General features: G+C 38.8%; 1 protein-coding gene across 1 annotated transcript; it reads left to right on the top strand.

Moving 5' to 3' along the window:
• The first annotated feature begins 913 nt into the window (after positions 1-913).
• On the top strand, positions 914-17887 carry LOC122862965 (protein SSUH2 homolog). The gene is made up of 12 exons (XM_044168904.1): positions 914-1066; positions 1973-2053; positions 2134-2209; positions 2332-2461; positions 5712-5772; positions 6621-6742; positions 8631-8693; positions 8925-9004; positions 10635-10727; positions 11812-11917; positions 12485-12592; positions 14063-17887. The coding sequence occupies exons 1-12, from the start codon at positions 1054-1056 to the stop codon at positions 14201-14203; spliced, it is 1074 nt and encodes a 357-aa protein (XP_044024839.1). The 5' UTR covers positions 914-1053; the 3' UTR covers positions 14204-17887.
• The last annotated feature ends 3039 nt before the right edge of the window (positions 17888-20926 follow it).

Genomic DNA, 20926 nt, shown 5'->3' with positions numbered 1-20926 from the left:
TTACTTATTGTAATTTTGAGTACAAACAGACACTAAAGCACATTGATCCGTAATTAAAACCAAAATCAAAATGGGTAATAACCAAGTCTGTAATCTCTCAGATTTAACTTTGAACAAAACATGTATTCTGCTGTTTGCTGCACTATAAATTTTATATATGTTACTTATAATTATGTAAATGTCATGACTGATGTTTTTTCGACATACATCTTGTAATCTCGTGGAATGGGCCATATAGAAAAAGAAATATATATATATATTAATATATATTAAATATTTATTATTTTTGTATACCGAAAAACACAGTTAATATAAAACGTCTTCATAGCAGAAGTTATAATTGTTGACAAATACTGTACGTAAATAAACACTTAAAATGTCCTTATAAAACTACATTTTAGTGTTATAAACCCATTTTTGAAATGTTTACATACTGCTCATGAATGCTAAATATGAGGACTTAAAAGTAATGTGTTCCATTTTCTACTTTCAGCGTGATCAAGGTTCATACAGTTCATTCAGTTTTCTTTTTTCATTTTCCATTCATATTTTCTATTTCTATGCATGTAATTTGTAACATTTGTGGTACAGCTGATTCGCCTGTCTGCACAGTTTTTTCATTGCTTGTAATCTGGAACATTTTGTGCAGGGTGTCAGTTGTGTGGCACCCTCATTTGTACTTTGCACCCACCTCTATTTCATTTTTATCTAATTTAACTTATGGTAGGATGCAGGCCTATTTATAAACTGTATTTATTTCCCCACATATATCGGGCATCTTAGGTACAAACGTTTCCTTGTGGATGATTAAACGTCTGTATTATCTTCGTAGTAAAAATCAGAAGTAGGAAAGCAGAAAAGTCGCTTGTCAATTAGACTTTTATTTTTTGAAGGTTTTGCCGGACGTTGTGTTTCACTGTCGCTGTTTGTTGGGACACTTGCAGCAGCTTGAACCGGAGGCGGGACGCTAACGACTGTCTGGATGTGTTGAACATCGACAGTATAAAACAGGTTAATGCTGAGCTGATATCAGTGTGATCGAACAGCAGCAGGATGAACAACGCAGGTAGGAAATGAAACACACGACAGGACACAACATTACACGAGTCACCTTTTCTACCTCCTCTTCTTCTCTACCTCCTTTGCTTTTCTACCTCCTCTTCTTCTCTACCTCCTCTTCTTCTCTACCTCCTCTTCTTCTCTACCTCCTTTGCTTTTCTACCTCCTCTTCTTCTCTACCTCCTCTTCTTCTCTACCTCCTTTGCTTTTCTACCTCCTCTTCTTCTCTACCTCCTTTGCTTTTCTACCTCTTTTGCTTTTCTACCTCCTCTTCTTCTCTACCTCCTTTGCTTTTCTACCTCTTTTGCTTTTCTACCTCCTCTTCTTCTCTACCTCCTTTGCTTTTCTACCTCTTTTGCTTTTCTACCTCCTCTTCTTCTCTACCTCCTTTGCTTTTCTACCTCCTCTTCTTCTCTACCTCCTCTTCTTCTCTACCTCCTTTGCTTTTCTACCTCCTCTTCTTCTCTACCTCCTCTTCTTTTCTACCTCCTTTGCTTTTCTACTTCCTCTTTATCTACCTCCTTCTGTCCTTCTCTGCCTACTTTGCTTTTCTACTTCCTCCTTCTCTCTTCCTCCTTCTCTTCCTCCTTCTCTACCTCCTTTTTTCCTTTTCTACATCCTCTGCTACTTTCCCACCTCCTCCTCTTCCTCTCGAGCCGGGCTAGCTGTTTCCCCCTGTTTCCAGTCTTTGTGCTAAGCTAAGCTAACTGGCTGCTGGTTGCGGCTTCACAATTACCAAAATGTCGAACTGTTCCTTTTAGGGCCCAGGCACACCCATGCTCCACCTGCACAGGTGTTTTCACTTGTTTCGGCCTCCTAATGTGTCAAACTGTACACTCGGTGTGAACAGAAAAGCTTTCTGATGATCTGATATATGAAATGTTTCCTCTTGTTGTTGTTGTTGTTATTCCAGCTATTTATCCCCCTCCAACCGCCCCTGCGGCCAACGTGTTCGGCAATGTACCTGGCTATGAAGGCATTGCAGCAGGAGGAGGTAAGAGGAGTCAAACCCACAACTCTTCACTTAATATTCATGTTGTTGCAACTACTTAAAGTTTATCTTTGTCGCTGCAGGAGGTTACCTGCCCCCTCCTATGCCCATGGTGCCTGTAGCCCCGCCCCAACCCGGCCCTGCACCTGACAACTGGAGGTAAGACCTGACATCACCAGCAGAATGCTCCTGTTGCTTTGTGTTTAGATGAGAAAAGGCAGCTTTCAGAGAATATTCTGGATTAACTCATGATGTGATTATTGTGTGTGTGTGTGTTGTAGCATCCCCTCTCTGTCGGAGGATGTGGCTCGTGAGGCGTTCAAGAGCTATGTGTCGTCTCAGTGCTGCTACAGTAGCGGTCCTGCCAACAATGGAGTCATCACCAGCATGGAGTCGATCAACACCTACAGGGTGATCTGATGTTCACACCCTTTACGATACTGTTGTGTTTGGTACACGAGGATGCTCCAGTCGTGTTCTGTAGGGATGATACCGTCAGCTGATCTATTACAGATCACTGATTTGGTTCCATTTTATTTTACAGAAAGCTTCTCTTAAAGCCAACAATTTACCTCACGACTAAAACCCCATCATACCCTCTGGTATTAACCTGCGATCTGCAGCTGGGGCCTCATTTATTAACCCTGCGTACACAGTTTTGTGCTTAAACCATCCGTATGTTAATTTCTACGCATAGAATACAATTTATCAAGTTCCTCTTGTACTTGAGAAAGTGCGTACAGCTACGTAAAACTCTGTTTTGGCTTGAACGCACCCTCTTCACAAAAAATGCATTCGAAACCTGAAACACAAGATATTACATTTTGTGTAACATTTTGATGGTGGTGGTGAACATGGCAAACATTATACCTGCTAAATATGAGTCATTGTTAGCATTTAGCTTAAAGCGCCGCTGTGTCTCAGCAGAGCTGCTAGTGTTGCTGCAGACTTATAGTCTTGTTAAATAACATTTTGTCAGGGAAGATATACTATCGACTACCTTTCTTTATTTCCTAAACCTGACCAGGCAGAAAGCCCTGAGGGAAAACCTCTTCCGAGTGCGTCTGGATCATCTGATTACATCTCAATGTAATGTGTTCTTCTGCATTCATAATTGCATTAACATGAGTTTGTCCTGATCCGGCTCACATATCCAGACACAGATCATATGTTCATACCAGGGGGACATGGGGTATAAGTGTCAGCCTCGTTATTAAAACGACTCACTTGTTGACTCTCTGAATGTGTCCACACAGAAACAGAGGACAGTTTGAAGAAGTTTCTGATCAGAGTCTGTTAGTATGATATCACTTCACACCGGTTCATAAACACTATAATTATGTGACTCTGATGACTCTCGCGACTCGGTTCTGTTTGGCCGGTCAACATGTTTTTCAGTCAGACACTTCTATTTTAATCAGTCCAGCTGTCCGCACAGGCTACGTAACGGCTCATGTTTCACTTGTACTATAGCTGCAACCTAAAGCATATTTTTACACTTCTAAGTGTATTTACGTGCGTAACAACAGTGATTTTGTGTTGGGCTTTGAGCACGGCCAAATGACAGATGACGTACACTCAGTAATGTGCCTGAATGCATCCTGTGTAAACACAAATGGAGGACTGAAGCTGCTACTTTCACTACGCAGCCCGTGTAGACATTGTGTTAGACCAAGGGTTTTCAAAGTCTGACAGTAGTCTAAAATTAGGACAACTGCGCCCCCCAACAACCCTATATAACATCCCCTCTGGTGGAAAGTAACTAAATACATTTACTCAAATACTGTACTTGAGTATTTCCATTTCTGCTACTTTATACTACTACCCCACTACAATTCAGAGGGAAATACTGTACTTTGTACTACACTACATTTATTTGACAGCTATAGTTACTAGTTACTATAGTTTCTTAGATTCATATTTTACATAAAACACATATGAAAAGTTTATATTAGCTATATCGTAGAAAAGGTTTCAGTCGTAGTCATCTGGACACTGTTTTCAGAATCAAGACGTTTCGGCTCCCATCCGGAAGTCATTCTCAATTGTGAAAAAATTGGACGGGAACTGGAAATTTAAGCTACTCTGAGTTACATAAGCCCTGCCCTCAGGAAGGAGTCTACCTGAGTATCTGTTAATAGCTAGTTACACGACTGAAACCTTTTCTACGATAGAACACTCCTGGACGAATGAGGGACTACACCGTCTTATATTAGCTATATATAACTAGCTAGCTGTATATAAAGTACATATACATATACTGCAATATTTGCACTCCAGTACTATGTACTGAATACTGCAATAACTCATCTGCTGCACTGTTAACTATTTCTGTCCATAATTTGCACTACTTTATATTCATTGCACTGCTGTTCTGCCCAGTCCAATTTATTATTGTACATATCCATCAGTGTACTTCTGTTTATAGTAATGCCATCTGTATATAATGTCCATAGTACCACTTGTAAAATATCTTCATAATATTGCTCTATCCTGCATTTATGCACACAGTTTATATCCTGCACTTGCTTATTGCACTTCTGGTCAGACCTAAACTGCATTTCGTTGCCTTGTACTTGTACACGTGTAATGACAATAAAGTTGAATCTAATCTAAAACTAGCTCCACCTCGACCAGCTACAACAGTAAAATGCCGCTCTTACATTGATGCATCAGTATTAATAGTCTATTATGGAAAATATAACAATTTGCCAGTTGAGGGCATTTTTACTGCAGAACGAGTAGTTTTACTTTTGATACTTTGATACAAATTTTTTACATTTTGCTGATGATTCTTTTGTTCTTTTTACTTAAGTTAGATTTAAAATGCAGGACTTTTATTTATGATAGAGTATTTTTGCATTCTTGTACTGGTCATTTTACTTAAGAATCTGAATACTTCTTGTAACACTGTCAGGATTACTTTGATACTAAAGAAAACTAGTTCTGGAGTTACTGTATCTCTCTTTTCTATGATTTCTAAAAGGATTTATGGACATTGGCGATAACAATAACCTTCGGGAAGTATAAGTCACACTGAATCAAAGAAATATGTGTATCATGTCTGTGTGTTCAGTTTTAACCGAACTGGCTCCAAGAAAGAGTACGAATTTTGACGCACCTCTCTCCCTTCGACCCCCCCAAATTAATCCTCAGAAATCCTGTTTTCATGTTGAAAAGAACTCTGAACTTCTCTGTTAGCTCGTATCATGCTAACACATCTCACTAACTGCCAGCAGGCCGAACACACTTCCTGCTGTCTGAGTTTTATTGAGTTCACACTTACTCTGTATTCTGTACTGAGAAAGGCACACTGTTTGAATTATGTTTATTTATTCACCTAAACTGTCGGTCATACTGATCAGTAAAAGGCAAGATTGAAATCAAGTCATCTGTAATGAAGCAGCAGCAGATCGATTGGAGCATCTTTCTTCCTCTGATTTTAGATTTTTCTTAAATGTATTAAATCTGTTGATTTGATGAAAACCATTGCTGTGATTATTATTAATTACTGGTTCTGTTACAGTTATCTTTGTGATTATTTTTTACTTAATATTGCTGTTATTGTTTCTATTTTCAACACTGTTGTCTCTGTCAACTAAAATGTTATTAACGTTGCACATGTAGTGTCTCATGATGAAGTGTGTTTTCTCTTCTGTAGTACCGGCTGGAGACGTTCACTGAGTCCAGGTCAACTGATTGGGCCAACAAACCTCTTGAAGGTACACACACACACACACACACACACACACACACACACACACACACACAGAGAAGATGAAATGTTTTCCAGGAAGTTTAACCGCTCTTTTCATGGGGTTTTTAACCCTAAAACCAGGTCTGAACCTTCAAACAGCCCTTCAGACGTGGAGAGCGGACAAAATGTCCTCACTCATAAGGTATCAAATGTGTCCTCACAGAGATAGACGTTCAAGAGATGTTTAACTGCAGAAACGTGTTACATTATAGTACGATTACTGATTTATCTGGGTAACTTAAATATAAGTTAAATATAAAGGTTTTTACTCAGGAAGGTTATACGTACTGTATAGAAACCTTATTGTCAGAACATCAAACCCAGAAGACAAAAAATCTGCAATCACCATGTCATGAATTTGGTGGTTTCTTGTATTAAAAAGGTTGCTTTTCAACAACCTGATCTCACACCACAGATGCCGGAGTGTCCTTGAACACACCAATAGGGGAAACAGCTCTCAGTCACATTAAATCAGTCCTCCTCCAGTGATTCAGAATTTCATTTCCATAAAGTCGTTGGACTTATGAGAGACAGTTTAAAAAAAGAAGAGTGCAGCAGAGGCTGAGACATGTTGACTTTTAGTCCCTAGTATGGATCAAACTCCAAAAACACTGGGCCCTGCATTTCCCATAATGCAACTGGATGGTGTCTTTGAGACCCTCTCTGCCTGTTAAACACCCACCTCTTTCAAACTTATAAATCTGAAGTCTCCAAACCTAAGCTAAACCTGAATCACGTCGGCAGGTTTCAGGTGGATTTTGACAGATTTTTGATTGACAGGTGAGTGTAATGTCTCTGTTGTGTGACCGACAGGTGAGCGGGCTGACTTCTACACCCAGCCCGCCCCCCAGCCCTGGGAGATCCCGGTCACGCCTCCCAGCCTCTTCACCAATCACACGGAGGAGATCCGCGTGCCCTTCACCTCCACCATCAAGGTATTTGGTTAACAGGAGCTGTCTGTCAAAGACTTGTTGCTATGGTTACCTGCAGATTAATTTACCTCGAGCTCTGACTTAGAACAGAAGTTCAACTGTTGACCTAAACTATGTTTGATTTTAACATACAGCTGACAGCCAATCAGAAAGCAGGATTATCTGTTGCTATGGTTAATTTAGTTTAATGTATATTCTTGGGAATCCTTGAGGAGGTTGGAGAGGTCCTTGAAAAAGTTCCAGAGGTCTCTGAGGAAATTCTAGTGAACCTTGAGGAGGCCCAAGGGTTCACTGAGAAGGTTTTACAAGCCTTTGCAGAGATCCCAGGGGTCCTTGTGGACATTCCATGGGTCCTGGAACGGGTTCAAATCGTCCTTGAGGAGGATCCACAGGTCCTTTTTTTTTTTTTTTTTTTTTTTTTTTTTTTTTTAAAGCGCTTTCATTGGTCCTTGAGGGGTTCCCGAAGTTCTTGAAGATGTTTTATGGGCCTTTGAAAAGGTCCAGTGGTCCTTAAGAAGGTTTAAATGGCCCTTGAGGAGGTTCCATAGGTCCTTGAAAAGCTCCCAAGGGTCCTTGTATAGGTACCAGAAGTTCTTAAAGCTGTTCTAGACCTTCTTGAAGATCTTACAGTGGCCCTTGAGGAGGTAACTGGGTCTTTTGGTTCTAGGGATCCTGAGTGAGTTAGCTGCTAACATACGTTGTTTCTCAAACCCAAGAATGCAAAGAACGGACCTGTGTTCTTGGGGAGAACATTCTTGCTAGTCGTTCTTGGAAGAATGAACAACGCTGTTGACATGCGATGCGTTCTTGCTGGTATTGTGCAACACCCCCAGCACAGAGGCCGCCTGCAGCACTCAAAAATAACAGCCAGGCTTTATCGCCCAAAAAAATCAGCTCAGAATCAGGTTAATTGCCAAGTAGGTTTTCACATACAAGGAATTTGCTTTTGGTATTTTGGTGCATAAATAAGCATAGTAGAGAAGAAGAAAAAATCCAGTAAAGCAAATAAAAGCAAGTACTGTAACCACAACTGTCACTAACAATGTAATGTCTATTTATAATATTAAAGCAACGACAGTACACTTTCATACTGCTTCTGTTGTTTATTATTTTATTTTTATCCAAAGTGCTTCTAAGTTTCTCAAGCCAAACATTTCCTGTACATCACGAGTCTGATTTAAGTTAAAATGTTACAACATTAGACAGAATAACAGCAGTATGAGAATAATATCTTACAGTTGTGGGCCTGGCTTTCCTCTGCCACTGTTGCTGAAGTCGTCTGTTGCGTCGTCTGCTGCGTTGGCTGCAGTGGTCTGTGTGACTGTGGGGCCAGGGGGGTCTGTGAGTGTGACTAGCCCCTCCCCCGCGGGCGCTTGTAGAGCTTCTCAACTCAGAAAACGTTGGAGCACATTTTCAAATAAATATTTTGTAAAATTGCCAATAATCAAAATCTACACAGTTGATTTCTCACCTAAAAAATTCTCAGAAGTGAATTTAGTGATGAAATAGCGTATGAAAATTGTAAAAGAAAAAAAAAATTATGTTGTTGGCCTCTTTCTGTGCTGCTTTCCGCTGCTTCAAAATGAATTCTGGGATATTTGTGCTGTCAAGTTCATACAAGTTACCAACCGATGCGTCCTCTGTAAAATGGGCGTGTCGAGAACACTTCTGGGAATTTTAGCCATTCTTGGCGAAATGCGAACTTGTGTATTGGGACAGTACTTTGGCTGCAAAAGATGATGTTTCACAAGGATACAAGAACACAAGTACAGACAAGAACGGAGATTGAGAAAAGCTAATAGTATGTAGCATCAGTACTGTTGCTTTGGTTACCTGTGTGTGTGTGTGTGTGTGTGTGTGTGTGTGTGTGTGTGTGTGTGTGCGTGCGCAGGAATGCCACAGCTGCCATGCCACAGGGACGATGTCGTGTCAAGAGTGCCATGGAGAGGGACATGTAAGTCAGTCAGTGAATTACTCAATCGCTAATAATAAACTACATACTAATTGTAGTTTACATAACATCAACTACATAACATTAAAGACAGGAGAAGTTTGATGATGTAAAAGTAGAAGCTGAGGATGTAGTAGATTAATAAACCAATTTAATGTGGCTTTACAATAAGACTCTCCATGTTAATAATCCTGTGTGTGTGTGTGTGTGTGTGTGTGTCTTTTGTCTGTGTAGAAACCGTGCTTGGTGTGTAACGGCTCGGGGATGAAGGGTGACGAGAGTTGCACTCCCTGCAATGCTACAGGCAAAGAGAGGTCCTGCAGGGGGGTCGGGGGAGTCCCGGTGCTCCAGGCCAGTGACTCCCAACCTTTTTTGGCTTGTGACCCCTTAAATCAAAATCTACTCACGTCCTCGAGTGACGTTCCCATCGTAGATTTTTCTTATTTGTATAAGTTTTAAAGGCCTGAAGGCCTGAATAGGTAAAACTAGCCAAGTTTTCATATTAATAGAAAAAAGTCAGAAAAACAAATGTGTTTTTGTTTTATCTCTTTAATCATCTAATATAGCTCAAGACCCCTTGGGGGCGTTCACAAGCCAAAAGGGTTGGGAACCACTGATTAAAGTTGTAATCCTTAAATTGTCTGCCGTAGTTGATTTGGCGACACGTGTGGTTGCTGGTCGTATCAGCAGGTGTGTTTTAATACTACAGCAAACCCTCGTTGAGCAGTTACTTTGTCAGAAATACAACGGAAGAGCAGCTGGTTGTTTACAGTGCAGCCAAATAAACTCACGTTGTCTTAATAAAGACGGCAATAATAATTTGAACCACGGTAGTTTTCCACACAACAGCAGGGCTCAGTAACAGGAGTTGGTTACCTTGATGAGGAGTTGTAGGTGTGCAGCTCAGTCTTTTATTGTCCCCTCCAAATGATACACTGACTAAAAATGCTGAAAATTACTGTTGTCTTGTTTTGAAGACACCTTTTTGATGAACAATTGCTGTCAGCGCTGACAAATAAAAGCCACCCCATGTTTCGCCAGTTGAATGCTTTTTAATGTAGCAGCAGTAGGATGTTGGGTTTGCATTAGCAGTAATTTGATATGTCTCTAGGAGAGTGAACAGTAAACTGTGAGGATGATATCAGTGTGATAAAATTAAAAACAGATGTAATAAAACTACAAGATGTAATAACAGAATATAAATACATTGAATGGCTACTGCTGAAAAAATTACGACCATAAGTAGTATCAAAAATTGGGTTTGATTTCATGAAAATCTTGTCCCCAGTTCAAGTCTAATTGGGGACTTTTGTTGCATGTCATCCCCCATCTCTTTCCCCTTATTTCGTGTCAGCTCTCTACTGTCCCCTGCCTAATAGAAAAAGGCAAAAATGACCCAAAAAAAAAGGTCCATACGTCTCTTTCTGCATGTTTGACCCGTTTACTACAGATCCAGGTACAGCTTTGAAATCTCTCTGCAGTGATGCATTCAAGGACAGAGACTGAAAAGTGTAACAAAGATGAGTTCTCTTGTCAGAACATCAAACCCAGAAGACAAAATATCAGTAGTCTCGAAATGTTTGTGTTCAGCAGCCTGAAATCTCAGATATCAGATTGTCCCTGAACACACCAGCAGAAAGAGTCACAATATTGCGTAATTTTATTGTAACATTATTTTAATAACATAAAAGACAACACAACGATAACTTAATTTGGACAGAAGCTCCCTATAGTTGATTTTCAACTGAAGGAATGGCTGAATCAGTGACGAGAGGAAATCAATCTAAAAATTGGTCGATAGTTTGAAAAATGTTCAGCAGGAATTTAAGTTAACAGCATTCAGAGTTAACGAAGTAGAACATGAAAAATGACAAATGTGAGCCATGTGTGTCACATGTCTGTGTGTGTGTGTGTGTGTGTGTGTGTGTGTGTGTGTGTGTGTAGGTGTAAAATATGTGCTGCTAAGGGAACGATGGAGTGTCAGACCTGTAAAGGAAAACGACAACTGCTGAACTACATCAAGCTCAAAGTGGAGTGGTGAGTACTGATACTTCAACTGTTCCAGGGGTGCTTGAACAAGTTCCTGGAGTGCTGGAAGAAGTTCCAGTGGTCCTTGATGTTCCATGGGTTCCTTAAGGGTTTCCAAGAGTCACTGGGTATGTTCAAATGGTCCTTGAGGAGGTTTTAGAGGGTACTGAAAAGTCTCCATGGGTCTCTGAGAGGTTCCAAAGGTCCTTGAGGAGATTCGCTGAGACCTTGAGGATGTTTCAGTAGTTGTAGAAGATGTTCCAGTGGTACTTGAGGAGGTTCTGTCAGGTCTTAAATAGCTTCTAGGGGTCGTTGGTGGTTCCAGAAGATGTTCTATCCTTGAAGATGTTCCATTGGGTTCTTTAGAAGGTTTAAAAGGGGCTTGGAGACCTTCCAGGGGTCTTTGAGGGAGTTCCAGAGGTCCTTGAGGAGGTTTCCTATGATATTCTAGTGGTCTTGTAAGATGTTGAAGAGTTTCCAAGGGCCCTTGAGAAGGTTCAAATGGTCCTTGATGATGTTCCAGAGGTCCTTGAGGAGGTTCCCTGAGTCCTTGAAGAATTTTCAGTGATCCTTGAAGATGTCCCAGTGGTCTTTGAGGAGGATTCAAGAGTTTCCAAGGGTCTTTAAGAAGGTTCAAATGGTCCTTGAAGAGATTCCAGAAGTCCTTGAAGATGGTCCTTGAGGGTCTTCTACAACTGTTACGTACAACACAGGTCTGACCCAGTGACTCTGAGACTGAAGGGCTGAAAGCAGCAAACACTGAACCAGTTTTCAGCAAACAAAAACTTACGACATTAAAATAATTAGATGATTTAATCATGTTGAAAAAAATGGTGGGCTGTGGCGTCTCATCATGGATGACGCTGCGCCCTCTGGTGACGCTGCGGTGCCCTCTGGTGCATGATGTGAATTTAAATTGATACAGATACATGTTGTACTTTCTAATTTACAAAAACTGATGAAATTATGTATGTGCACATATTCTGTGTGTGTGTGTGTGTGTGTGTGTGTGTGTGTTTGTATGTGTGTGTGTGTGTGTATATATGTGGATAAATGTGTTTATATCTATATATTTGTGCATCTCTGTGTTTAGGACTAACCATGTGGAGGACCACATGGTGGAGCAGAACTCTGGTCTGAACATCGATGACATTCGCTCAGTGAGCGGGAAGGAGCTGTTCAAGAACAGCCATTACCTGGTACACACACACTATAAAACTGCACTTATTAAATATACCCTTTCGGTCTCCCCAGAAAATTACGCAGCCGTCATCTAGTAAATATATTACTTAAACAATCCCCTATTTTTGCTGTTTGATGTAGCTCTACTGCTTGTTTTCCTAATTTTATATTTCATGAAAGTGTGACAGTTTCTTCTGATGTTAGTGGAGGCACTATTTATTAAGGTTATTATAATATGCAGCAGGAAACCCTGACTCTCTGACTTCATAATTTTCCTTAAATAAAACAAAATCCTCCCATGTTGTAAATTGTACAGAATGAAGATATTGTACAATGTTGTGGTACTTTGAATTTGGAAGTTTACTGTACATCAAAAACAAAAGCCAGTGTACAATGTTCAGTAAAACAACAAAGACATTGTGCAGGAAGCTCACCTCAGACAGTTGTAGTGGAGCAAAAATTGTAAAGTCTGTCCTTCGGGTGGCGCTAGAGAAAAGGTCACAGGGTAATTAAAGGGTGTTGCTAATGTAAGTCTGTTTTATTGTCAGTACTGTGTGTTAGTCTCTCTGTCTGTCTCCTCTCAGGTCTACCCGCTGCTCGGGTTCCCAAACCTGGCCATCTCTGAGGCCTCTGAGCGTCTAGTCAAAGAGCACCAAAGCAAGTACGGCCAGTCCTCCAGGATCCTGCAGCAGGTAGGTCGATGATTTAGGGGAGAAAATCAAAGATGAAAAGACATCATTAGGTCATTAAAATATTTAATGCATTTAGGAGGAGGAAACATATTATCGGTCTTCACCAGAGTCAGATGAGAGGATGGATATCAGTTTCATCTGTGTGTCCAGTACAGTGACAGGCATCTCTGTAGCTACCATTGAAGTCCGGACCTTGGTAAATTTGACCACAGCAGGCTGCTCTTTCTTTGTTTTTGGTCGTTTTTGTAAATGAAAGTGATTTTTGTAGCCTAAGTAACATGATTTTAAGTGCCAGTGTGGATATCAAATCATGGGGCGGCTGTAAAACAGGCAAATAAAAGTGAACGAGTCAAACTCTGTCTCAGTCTCCCAGTAGAGATGAACAGTGCGCACATGCCTGGAGACTGTGAGTGACACAGGGAGTTTGGGAAAAGATAACGTCAATATGTGAGTGAGTAATGTCAGGCATTAATGTAACAGTAACAGTGTTTGTGTAGGTCTGCATAGTGTACATTAATATGTAGGATAACAACATTTTCCACAGAGGTTGAAGTAAACTGTTATTTAGTTTAGCAGAGGACTGGGGCAGATATGAACTAATGAGCACTTTGTTTCCATGGCAACCAGCACGCCAATGTCCATTTACTGTTTCTCCTGTCGTTGCCACAGTTTGAGACAACAAAGATCAGACTGCGTTTGTTAGTTGATTTTTATTCAGTCATTTATGACTGAAGCTGCTAGTAAGTTGCTTGTTAGTTATTCAAATAATAAAATGATAATAAAATAAATAGAAATTTCAGTTGAAGTGCTAGAGAAAGTTGAAGTGTGTGCACTGTAAGTTGTTGAAGTGTCAGAATGTAACAAGTGAAAGCAGTTGAAATGTCAGATGATGTATAAGCACTGAAAGCAGTTGAATCATCACTTGAAGGATAACAGATGAAAGCTGACATGTCAGAAACAAAACTGAAAAGTCACTTGAAGCACTAGAGAAAGTTGAAGTGTGTGCACTGTAAACAGTTGAAGTCAGTCGAAATGTGAGAGCAGGTGAAATGTCAGTTGACATATAAGCACTAAAAAGTTAGTGCTAAAAAAAAAGAAAGCAGTCGAATTGATAGTTGAAGAAAGATGAAAATTTAAATTTTTGTTCAAGCGCTAGAGAAAGCTGAAGTGTGTGCTCTGTAAGTAGTTGAACTGTCATTTGAGGCTGAGCTTTAGACGTGTTGGTAGGTGTATTTTTGAACTTTCGATAGAGCCAGGATGTCTGTTTCCCCCTGCGACTAACCACATCCTGCAGTTTCTTACAGAACACACAGACATGGGACTGATATCCATCTGAACACCTCTCTCTCTCAGAAAGAAAGACAATAAGTATATTTCCCAAAATGTTGAAACTATTCCTCCTCCTCCTCCTCTCTCTCTCTCTCTCTCTCTCTCTCTCTCTCTCTCTCTCTCTCTCTCTCTCTCTCTCAGAGGCAGACAGTCGAGTTGATCCCCATCACTAAGGTGAACTATAAGTGGGAAGGCAGCTCTCACGTCTACTTTGTCTACGGCAATGAGCGCAAAGTCAGTGCCAACAATTACCCAGCAACTTGCTGCTGTGTCGTCCAGTAGAGACACACACACAGCTCAACTGTCCTGAACAGTTATTCTCATTATTGTTTCTTTTTTTAATACTATCACCTCCCTCCAGGACAACCTTTAACCAATCACTGCACAGATATTTGATATTTTTCCACAAAAATGGTCAAATTAGACAAATTCTTGTGATTCTTCAGATATAATCATCAGTTCAGAGCTGCCGTTTGCTGCTCAGGTCAAACATGTTAATCTAGTGGTTCCCACAAATTTTACAATTAACATAAATAGTGCTCCACACTAACTAAACAGTCCTGGAGGGACTGGATTTATATGTTTGTCTTTGTGTTTGCAGTTCTGCAAACACAGAGTCAGTTCCGGCTCTCAGACTCTACCTCCTGTTAGGGCGCCGTGATGCTCCACCAGGTGTCCTAATGAGAGAAAATAATGGACATTAACTGCAGTGTTGCTCCTGTCATTTATCCTTCTTATCAAGAATTAAATTTTTCTAGATCAAATTTAATCTTTGACATCAAGAACTGAATTGTTAATATCCAAATTTAAGATTATATCCTTTACAAAAATGATTTTATGGTTAAGCCGGCCTGATGTATCCCTCCTCAGAGTCCATTATTGTCTCTGTGTGGACGCCTGTGTTGGCCTTCATGTCTCTGACACCATCACCACTTACAAAGGTATTTTTCTGTTACTGAACAGTTTACTGAAAACACATGCAAGTACGTGCCTAATATCCTTAATGTCCTCAGTACTACATGGAAACCTCATATGTCCAAAATATTGCTGGATTTTTAAGTCGTGACATCTGACCTCACTTTTAGTCCATAACTTGAAATCTGGAAGCCAGGAAAAGATCGAATTGATGACAAGTAAAAAGTAAGTCAAACATGAGAAGCAGCAAAAAATAATTGAGACATGAAGTTTTCATCTGACAGACGTTAATATGTTTTATATAATACTTGACCTGTGTGTAATCAGATGATGGAGGAGGTGAACTGCTGCTCTGTGGGGCAAACAGAAATACAGTTTATAGAATAACAACAGAATCTAGTTCAGCTGGTTTCTACCTGTGGGTTAATATTACATGAAGGTAGAAAAATCACTTCAAATGCTGAGATCAGAGGTTTCGCCACAAACATATCAAGATTTTCATGACTTGAGGAACAATAGCTGATTACTTTTGTTTTTCTATAGACCTGGTCACACCAGAAACTACAATTCTCCAAAAAAAAAGTAAACTAAAATTGTCAAAAAAAATTCAAACTAAAATTGTCAAATGTAGCCTATAAACATTTATGAAATAGACGTAGTCTAAAGTAGTCTTTCCCTCTGACACAGGTGTGTTTTGCGGTCCCTTCAGGTAGTGTGCGGCTGCCTCATTATGTGTTTTTTGACCTGACGAAGAGTAGGAGTTTTTGACCGTAGTGTAGGCCTATTGTTTAGCAAAGTGGTCATTATAGATTTTTTCATTAGGTAAACATCTACTTTGAATTTTGGAATTGATACGAATTGTTTCTTTTCAATAAATATGTTTGTATATGTAATTGTTTAGATGCACGGCAGTCAGAAACAAACTAGCAAGAAGAACACCTTAGATTATTATGATACATTATTATCATCCTGTAGGCCTATAAAAACACTGCATTAGTCAATTGTTTTTTCTAAATTGTATGCTGCATTTAAATTCAGATTGTGTTTCGAATTTAACTACAACTGCGCGGATGTGGATGGCATCAAAAGACGCGTGGACGTGCCCTTCACAGGTGCAGAAGTGCGCAGGAGAAAATTACCTGTATGGTAAAGGCAGAATGCAAACACAATAAAACATTCTGTAAAGGCTTGAAGTGCTGCGATGCCGTTTGTGGCACACCCAAGGTGCTGAATGTTTGCGGAAAGTTTGTTTGAGCAACACATAGCAGAAATAATCACAAAATCAATGCATTCTAATAGCGGGTAAATTTTAGGTATACAGCGACTCCAGGTGGTTCTAGTGTTAAAATCAGTGCATATAGTAATTTAAAAAGAACAACAACAACCATCCATGACAGCATACAAACAAACAGACAAATAAAGCAAACAAAATGAAATCGCAAAACATTTATAGCATGAACTCAAGGATACAATTAACTACTTGGTGTCATGATCCCGTCCTCATAACATTATGATGTTGACGATGATTATAATGTGAACGGCAATTTTTGCTAGGCTTGCTAAGTGTTTCCTGTCCTGCATGAAGTCCATTAAAGCCTCTTTTATTGCTTCTCTGTCACTGTGACTCTCAGCCAATCAGCTAACAGTCCACTAAGCTGAAGCGCTGAAAGGCATTCTGGGCAGAAGGTAGGTAGGTAGGTAGGTAGGAAGGAAGGAAGAAGGAATAATAATGTTGTTGTGGTCTGGAAACTAAAAACTTTTAGCTTAAACAAGGTGGGTTTTTTTTGTTAGATCTTGAAAAGTTTTGGAGATGCATCTTTTCCACCTGACAACAGCAGTATTAAACAGCTTTAACATTAGAACTCAGGATTTTAAAAATAGATTACAGCCTTAGTAATTAAATATTTGTGTTTCTGTTGCTTCATAACTTTGTGCAATGGAAGAAACTTTCAGAGTTCGCTCAGACTTGAATATATTAACATAAAGGTTGTTGATGGCCATTCATGTTCATGTTTTATTTTGACAAAATTTCTGGAATTTGCTAAAAAAAAAGATACATTTTAGTTTAAAGGTACAATGTGTAGGATATGGCCAGAATTTTTGTTTAAAACATATAAAAAATGAACTATCAACAGAATGTGAAGAACGCAGCTGGTTGTCTATGTGAACGCATGGTTACAAAGCAAGTATATCTCCAGCCTTGAACTGCCCTCCTGCAGAATAGCAGAGCTCCTGTAGAGGGCGCTCTGTGTTCAACACAGGTGTTTAACAGACTCGGCTGCTCCCTGCCTCAGTACAACCAATTTATATGTGACAAACAGGACAAAGCCACTTCAGGTTTATAGGTTTTACTGTTAATGTGTAAATGTTTTTATATATATATATAAATTTACTAAATATGACGTATCATAAAACAGAAGATTTGATAGTCAGCTGCTAAACAGTGCCCTTTTTAAAAGAATAAACAGCCAAATTCACGTTATATACATTTTTACATTACATTTATTTAGCTGACGCTTTTATACAAAGCGACTTACAATAAGTGCAGTCAACCATGTGGATACAACCCAAAAATTACAAGATTTATGCAAGTACATAAACTTCATCAAATATGCTGAACTGCTTCAAGTGCTACATTTATAAACAATAAGAGATAAAGAGTTGTTTTATTCTTTTTTTCGTAATATCCATGTTGCTAATTGTTTATCTTCAGTGATTGATTATTTAGTTTTATTTTTTCTGTTGTCAGTGTAACACTTTTCAGCAGCTGACTGTTAATTCTCAGACGTCGCAGCGTTCTTGAACACACTAAACACGGCTCAAACTGAAGTGATGCTGCTGGAATGTGATGAAACGTTATTAAGTGAATTATACCCCTTTATCTGCGATGTAAATGCCTTAAAACAATACTGTGACTAACAAACATCTCTGCTACTAACCTGATGGATCTGATTATATTATTACTCTGTTAGTACTCAGTAATATTCTGTTGTTACAGTAGATTATTAATTGTATGTTACTGTTAAAACTGAAAATAAACTCTGAGACTCACCTGCTTCTTTCACATCTGTTTTACAACCACACATGTGAAACATTCACTGTATGGAGCCCTGAAACTGACAAAATGTAGTAAAAGGTTATCGGGCAAGTCAAAAGTATAACAAAAGAACATTAACAAATATTGTAAGTTAAATAATTAAAATGGAGTGTAAAATGAAATATATAAATCGTTTTACACAAAAGTAATAAAATAAACAGCCGGTTCAGGTAAAATCAGGATATGCTTTCTGATAAAAATGTGTTTTAGAAGAGACTTTAAAGACACTGACTTAGACAACCTCATTTCTTCGGGCAGAGCCTCGGGGCCCTGATAGCAAAAGCTCTGTCCCCCTTAGTTTTCATCCTGGACTCAGGAACAGACAGAAGACCCTTGCCTGAAGATCTCAAACTACGTGAAGGTTCATAAGGAATTACAAGGTCTAAAATATAGTCTGGAGCCAGTCCATGAAGAGCCTTAAAAGTAATCAATAAGATCTTAAAATCAATCCTAAAACCAACAGGGAGCCAATTTAAAGAGACAGGTGTTATGTGGTTGTACCTCTTGGTCCTGGTTAACATCCTAGCAGCTGAGTTTTGTACAGTCTGCAGTCGTGTCAGAGCTTTTTGATTAAGACAAGTGAACAGGTTGTTACAATAATCAAGGCGTGAGGAGATAAAAGCATGCACAACAGTTTCTGCACCACAAAGATTTCAAATAGATCGGATTTTTGCAATGTTTCTGAGGTGATAAAAACATGATTGGACAAGCTTAGTGATATGTTGCTCAAAACATAAATTGTTATCAAACAGGACACCCAAGATTTCTTGCAACAGGCTTGACATGTTGTGACAGGTTACCAGTAGATAGCAGTATTTGTTTGGTGATGTGTCGGGCCCAATAACAAGGATTTCAGTTTTATTTGAGTTGAGCTGAAGAAAATGTATCAACATCCATATTGGTGAGAGACATACCGTACATTGACACACATACACTGTAATTATGTGGCCATAGAAACAAACTTAAGTACAATTTTGAGGTACTTTACTTGAGTATTTCCATTTTATGCTAACTTATACTTCTACTCTACTACCAGTCAGAGGGAAATATTGTACTTTTAATAATAAAAATATAATCAACAAATAAATTATGATGTATTATTATGGTTAGATAAGACTATTGATTCCTTGGTGAAATTCACAAGCTACCAAGCAGTATATATTGAAACATATAATAACCTTTACCAGTTGCAACATTATGTACACATGAATGCATCAATAATTACATTTCAATAATATAATATACATTATTCTGAAATGGGCCATTCTGCATAACGAGTTATTTTATTTTAAGTATATTTTAATGCTAATATTTTTGTACTTTTACTTAAGTAAAATTTTGAATGCAGGACTTTTACTTTTAACAGTAGAGTAAGAGTATTTCTACACTGTGGTATTTCTCCTTTTACTTAAGTAAAAGATCTCAGTACTTCTTCCACAGCTGATTTTAATAGATTCTGGATTGTATAGTGAGAGAGAAGTTGATGTAATTTTAAAAGCAAAGTGTTTTTTATGTCTTAAAACATGTCTGGGGGTGATCTTTAAATCTAGTCCATCATCAGACTGGAATAACTCATCTAAGATCTATTACTTATTTTCATGACTTCAAGACTTCAAGACAAATGTACTTCTTGTTTTTGACTATATTTACTGGCATGTTTCATTACTATTTTGTTGTCATCTGCATATATTTTTATTTACCTTTTGTAGCTTATTATAATATATAGCTATATACATCATTTTATTTGGCATTTTTTAATACATTTAATATATATATTTAGTTAGTTTTGTGCAGATGATGCATGTAACAGAGATGGAGTTGGTGTGGTTAAAGGTTGTGGTAGAGCCCTGTTTGTTTGTGTTTTCAATGTTGTTTTAAATTGATTGTTTTGTTGTTGGTGTCTGGTGTTTTGTTTTAGTGAACATACAGGAATTATACAGCAAATGTAGAGAAGAAGGCTGAAAGTTGAGCTGGTTGCCGTCTCTCTGTGCTTCTGTTATCTCTTCTGTTACTGTCAGTCATGTTAATTAATTTAGACTAAATCCATCTATCATGTCACTCTGTGCAGTCTGACATTATGCTGATGTCACTATCAGATCGTCAGATCAACTCTGAGATGTCCTCTCTCTTTGGAGCCCATCCCAAAATGCACTGCAGCACAGAAACAAAACAACAGAAACAGTTTGTTGGAGATAAACTACATTACAATCCTTGCTGCTGGAGGCGAGCAAATGTGTGCTGTCTCACTTCCTGTCTCATGTCGCGTCAGGTAAAGAAGACGTGTCTCTCTTAGTTGATCTATGAGGCTTTTAACGTGTTCATTTGTCAGATCCATCCTACTCCCCACAGAAAGTCTAACACGTTAAGAGGACAACGTCCACTGATCACTGATTGATTTACTCCTGCCTGAAACAATTTTTCATGTGATTCACTCACATAATCATTTGTATTTACGATTTAAAATAAAAAGAAAGTTAAACTACACATCATAGATCTGCTTGGATAAGTCTGTCTTTTGTCTTTAGTTTGTTTTTTTATGTTTTTGCCTTTAGAGGAGACAGGAAATGTGTGATACTGTATCAGCTGCCAGATGTTAGCAGCTCTGTTCTTCTGTTTATTAGATTTGGGGAAGTTCACATTGCAGCAACCCCAGCCAACGTTACCCAAGATAGCGTTAGCAAAACACATTATTTAGCTCTCTTCCTCAAAGCCTTTTCTTTTCTAACGTTAAAAGTGAAACATACTGTTAAGCAGCCAAACAGGGTGATATTAGAACAAAATAACAGTCTGAATTTATCTTATCATATTTATAATACTAACCTATCTGTTAGCTTTAGCTTCTGTCTTTTAGCACAAATCATGTATGTAGCCATCAAGTGCATATTCCCTTTTACAGGATTCTTGTTTTGAAACAAGTCAGCTGGAAACATTAAAAAGTCAACCAGAGACAGCATTTTCAACCAACTCATTATGCAAATGTTAGCTTAATTAGC

Source organism: Siniperca chuatsi, linkage group LG2 (genome assembly GCF_020085105.1).
Source record: "Siniperca chuatsi isolate FFG_IHB_CAS linkage group LG2, ASM2008510v1, whole genome shotgun sequence".
Lineage (NCBI taxonomy): Eukaryota > Metazoa > Chordata > Actinopteri > Centrarchiformes > Sinipercidae > Siniperca > Siniperca chuatsi.
Note: the sequence above shows the minus strand (reverse complement) of the source record. Positions and strands in the feature narration are given on the sequence as shown.